Below are 5,700 nucleotides of genomic sequence, written 5' to 3'. Positions count from 1 at the left end.
CACACACACACACACACACACTCAATATGCTGCAGTTCACTTCACAGATCTGTGGTACAGAAACACACACATACAGATACATTGCAGATACTCATGTTTACTTATTCATACGCAGTATTGTGTGTTTGTGTGTGTGTGTGTGTAGGGAATGGAGTATCTGCAGCACATGCGTTATGTGCATCGTGATCTGGCAGCGAGGAACATCTTGGTGTCAAGTGACATGCTGGTGAAGATCGCAGATTTCGGACTGACTAAGATCGTCCCTCTGGATAAAGAGTATTATCGAGTCACACAGTCTGGAGAGAGTCCCATCTTCTGGTACTGATCACAGCGACATTTACACTTACTCCTACTCCGACTTTACAATTCACAATTCCTGGCCTTAGGATAAATAATATAATATATATCGTCTACAGATTTCATGAAACAGAAATGCCACAGTGTTTAAGGAAACAGTTCTTAAAGAATAATAATTAACGTCTGTAATCAGACCTGGTGACTTGAGTCCAAAAATGATGTCAGTATTGATGTGAGGAAGGTTCCTGGTATTCAGAGTCTTGTTACTGTTTAAGTGGATCTTCTGAGCTCCATGTTCAGATTAGTAATGTAGTTCACACCTCCGAGGTTGCCAGATTGTTCTGACAGCGTCTAGACCACTACTTTTAAACACAAACACTTAACTTAAAAAATATTCAGAGATAGAAAATGCAGACTCAAGAGGGAATTCTGATGCAGAAAAAAATCCCTTCTGTGCACTTTAAAGGGACGGTATGGTTAATTAAGCAACACGGTCATATTTCTGTATATAATAATGACCAAAATATAAATCATTTTTGAAAATCATGAGTGTTTAATAATAAGCGAATTCCCCGGCGGATCATTCTCCAGGCTTAAATTCACACTTTTCTGCGCTCTGTTTTCTCAGAGCTCAGAGCAAACCTCTATAAGAAAAGGTCCGGATTTCGACCAGTTTAAGAGACACAACGTTACATCATCAGATGTGGGAAAATGACCTCAGGGGGTTTAACAAGCTGCACTTCCTCTGTAGGCCTCACACACATACACTCTCTCAGATAAAAAAGGGAATTAAACCTTTTCTCGTCACTGTCATTGTGCTGCCCTCTGGGGGTACATCAGGGTAAAACAGTGCTTCCTAAATTGTAATTATATTACTTTTAAGTCATTTTAGAGGTAAACTTCATTCACGTTACTATGTTAAAGATACGCTCTAAAGGTGTGATTTACTCTACAGAGCACCATCCCAGTGACAAGGTATTTCTCTACTCACACAGCGTACTCTTTAATCAATTCATTAATATATATATATATATATATATATATATATATATATATATATATATATATATATATATATATATATATATATATATATATATATATAAAATGTTCTTGTTATATATTATGAAATATAGTGTCTTTTATGACAAATTCTCTTCAGGTCACTAAAAGTTTCATTCATTTATTCATTCAGAGTCCAGGCAGGGGGGAGGGCACAACAACGTTAAGGAAATTAAGTACTGGAAAAACAAGCAAAGGAACATAAACAGAAATAAAAAATAAATTAAAGTATGAGAGGGCACATCTGAGAATCACAGCTTGAGGAACGTGTGAGACTCTGTGAGAAACGATGCTGAATCACTGAGAGAAGAAGCAGGTGAGGCTAATTACACAGCTTAATGAGAACAGGAAGCTATATGCCCATATAAGGAAAGTGGAGGTCTAAGAGAGAACTTCTCATTAACATTAAATGTGTTCAGTTATTAGGGAAAAGGGTAATGAGTTGAGATGAAGAAATGATGAGTTTAAAAAAGATTATAAAGCTGTAATCACTAATAACACTTTAACAACATTTAACAAGTTTTCTTTTTTTTTTTTAAACCTAAATCTGTTTCAGGTACGCGCCAGAATCCTTATCAGAGTATAAATTTTCCCACAAATCAGACGTGTGGAGTTTTGGTGTTCTTCTACACGAGCTGTTCTCCTACTGTGAGTTGAGCAGGAACCCTAAGCGGGTATGTGAGGAAAGCTAATCACGCTTCTTTAAGTTTCCTATGATTTCTGATCACCATGACAACTGTGTTTATCTTTACACGTGTGCCAAATCCTGAAGCAGGCGATAGCTTTAAGGATTGTTATTATTGTAGATTTTTTTAATTGAGAAAAAAATGCCTTATTAGCTTGTGACCACCCACAACTTATTAGGTCTCAGGATGGCAAGAGTATGAGCAAATGGGCCTCAGGATGCCAGTAGAGGGAGCTCATAGGACTCAGGCTGGCGGGAGGAGGAGCGTATAGGTCTCAGGATGACAGCAGGAGGAGTGTATAGGTCTCAGGATGGCGGGAGGAGGAGTTTATGGGCTTCAGGAATTGCTTTTGTTTGATTTGTTCATTGCAAACAGCTGAAAGTCTGTAAATTTTGACAATAAACCTGATTTGCAATGGGGGGTGAATAATTTTGATTGCAACTGTAACTTTATTGTTCATTCTGTTTGTCACAGAGCGGAAATTTGTCTTTGACACTGGTATCATAGATATATCTATAAATACATCTCACAGCTTTTCCAGCACAAAACAAAAAAGCTAAACAAACACATTTAAAATGTATAGCCATATGTCCATGAAAGGAACCCTGTAACACATGTGACTATAACATGTTTTGTTGTGTAGCTGTCACTACATCGGATAGGAGGTGACATCCAAAGCGCAATGATGACTGTTCATCTCTTCAACGTCCTGAAGGAGAACTGGAGGTTGCCAGCACCTGCCTTGTGTCCACCAAAAGTAAAAACACACTTCATTCCATACCACAGATGAACGAGTACATTCTTCTCTCCAGTCATAAACCCAGTCATATATGGGGCGTGTAATATAACTGCCTGTCATTGTTATGGAATTGAGCAAAAACATCAGAGCAAAATGTTAACTCTTTGATAATCCTCACAACCAGTCTGACCTGTCTGGATAAATTCCTATCATGCATTTGCGTGAGAGCAATCTGCCAGAAATCAAAAAGGCATGCAGGGATCAGCCTATATGACCTGGTTTCTGATTGGCCAAGAGACCTGTCTCTGCAACAACATTTAAACTTAATCCTAAACTTAACTTCATCAGATTGTCCAAAAAGAAAAGTATAATGAGTTTTTTTTTTATTAGTCAAACCTATTATCTTAGAATATATAAATGCTTATAAAGGTTTTATATCCCTCCCTTTATCACTATTTACAAATATAACTCAGCTTCAGGGAAGTGCTGTTAATGTTTAACATTACACCACACTGCTGCTGAGTTCTGGATTCTGATTGGTCAGAAGGTGATTAGTTCTCTATAACAGCAGCTCTGACAGTAGCACAGGTTTATATTAAAGCGCTCGTCCTGATACGTTATGGTTTCTATAGGAACGGCTTCACAGGGACGTGTACAGCGGACGCTTTATATAGACAGATTTTTTTTGAAAGTGTGTAATCGCTGATACGGTGAAGTTTTCTGTATGGAAGGAGTCTCCAGTGTCAGTGGTTAAGCTATAAATTTAACGTTTCTGACATCAGAGGTTCCACCGACACGCAACAACATTAAATGTAACTGTAAACATATAAAAAACACGATGTGTCGTTCTTCACGAAATAAGAAATGGAAGATGTTGGTAAATCGCTGTGCTGTAAAAGGAATAAGTTTATTACTGATTTATTAAAGGCTCAGCAGGGAATAGCAGTGTGTTGTTGTGTCCGCGTCAGTGATTCAGCGCAGTAGTGTTAGTAAAGGAGATGATTTAAATATTTCCATATAAAGAAGTTGCCAGAGTCACATTAAAAACCAACAGCAATCAGACCAGCACGTTATCCAGGGAATGTGTTCAGTTCAGTGTTAGCCAGGTTAGAGGTTAGGTTAGGTCTCCGGAACGAGTTATCTGATTCAGTTAAATATTTTATTGAATCTGTGTTCAGTAGTAAGCCGGTTTGAGATGAGCTGATTTAATTTATTAGCTGATTCCTCGCTGTCCCTGTCACTTGGCATGCACGTGTCACTGACGTGGAGAGCGTGTTAGCGATGGTGTGTTTGTGCATTGCCCTGGTTACAATTCACTTATCACTAATCACAATGTAATTGCTGTTGAAGCCACAATATATTACTTTAAAGTGATAAAATGTGGAAGAACCAGACTCAGGGTTATGTTCCAGCTCCAGAAATTACAGGAGTTATTGCGACATTCTTTAAACAGAGTGAGCTTCTAAGAACAGGGTCTGATTCTCAGTGACATCGGTGCTCTTACCTGTCATGCAGGTGTACAGCATGATGATGCAATGCTGGGCCTTCAACAGCGAGGACAGACCCACCTTCTCCTACCTACAGGACCTGATTGAGAGCAGCCTCCAGGATGAGAGGGAAGGAGCTAAAGGATGAAAAGCGAATCATGAAGAATATAATGAATGTATAAACTACCTGGAATTTTATGAGTCACACGCTTGTTGGTCAGACACAGACTATTACTCACTCGTTACTCCTTTACTAGTGTCGTCTAAGAAAGAAGCACACAAAGGACTTCAAAGGGTTTTATTTTTAAAGCTGTTATGTGTTTCTCACTTCATAACTCTGCTTCTTCTTCTCCTTATTATTATTATTATTATTATTATTATTAGTAGTAGTAGTAGTATTAACAACCTTCAACTCTTAAATGAAGTAAATCGCTTTAAATATAAACGAAAGCAGAAGGGGAATGGATCTAACATATAAACATTTCTGTTATTTAAACATTTCTCCGAAATGACCTGGAAACTCAAGGACTGTAAAATAGAAAGTTAATTACAGAAGAATAGAGAACATTTTTGGAAATAATTCAATCATAATCTATATTTTTATTACATGTTACAGCTTTATGTCATAAAAAGCTGCACAGTTATTATGTTATTACATCATTATATTACATTATGTTATGTTTTATGTCATATACAGCTGGTGATGCTGGTAAAAGACCATCTGCACTAATGGTCATGAAAATAACCATCTATTACATTAATCTTATGCTTTACTTTTTTTGATGGAGTTCTAATGACAAAAACTGTGCACGATTTTTTAAATTATTATTATTATTATTATTATTATAATTTTTTATGACTTTTGTGACTTTTCATAATAATAGCAGTGCTTTTATTTTTAGGAAAAAAGGATGGGTTGAATTGAGCAAGTTAGTAATGTCATTTGTATAACGTCTGTTTCTTTGGCATCTGTAATATCTGTCTATACATTCAACAAAAAATAAAATGGATCTTTGTTCTCCTAGTGCCACTTTACCACTGAACCCTGCTCAGGGCCATAGGTATTTGGACAGCGACACAATTTTCCTAATATTGCCTCTGTACACCACCACAGTGGATTTGAAATGAAGCGTTCAAGATGTGCCTGACGTGTCGACTTTCGCTTTAATTCGATTTTTTACAAAGTCCCTCCATTTTCACAGACTCAGAAGTATAAATATTAGGATTCCTTTTAATATGTGGATGCAAATCCTATGCAGTTAATGACTGCTTGAAGTCTGGAGCCCAATGGACATCACCAAACGCTGAGTTTCGTCCTTTGAGATGCTTTGCCAGGTCTTTACTGCAGCCGCCTTCAGCTGCCGCTTGTTTGTGGGTCTTTCTGTCTTCAGTAAGTGAAAAGCAGCTCAACTGGGTTCAGACCATCAGA

At 37.4% G+C, this 5,700-nt stretch overlaps 1 protein-coding gene across 1 annotated transcript in view; it reads left to right on the top strand.

The window, feature by feature from the left end:
* jak3 (Janus kinase 3 (a protein tyrosine kinase, leukocyte)) overlaps positions 1–5,295 on the top strand; it is a 26,020-nt gene extending 20,725 nt beyond the window's left edge. The window contains exons 21-24 of the mRNA XM_053680509.1: positions 146–318; positions 1,916–2,033; positions 2,689–2,802; positions 4,300–5,295. Coding sequence (XP_053536484.1) covers positions 146–318; positions 1,916–2,033; positions 2,689–2,802; positions 4,300–4,419 — 525 coding nt within the window. The 3' untranslated portion in view covers positions 4,420–5,295. The remainder of the gene's footprint in view (positions 1–145; positions 319–1,915; positions 2,034–2,688; positions 2,803–4,299) is intronic.
* Positions 5,296–5,700: the final 405 nt, after the last annotated feature.

Source organism: Ictalurus punctatus, chromosome 5, assembly GCF_001660625.3.
Source record: "Ictalurus punctatus breed USDA103 chromosome 5, Coco_2.0, whole genome shotgun sequence".
Taxonomy (NCBI): Eukaryota; Metazoa; Chordata; class Actinopteri; order Siluriformes; family Ictaluridae; genus Ictalurus; species Ictalurus punctatus.
Note: the sequence above shows the minus strand (reverse complement) of the source record. Positions and strands in the feature narration are given on the sequence as shown.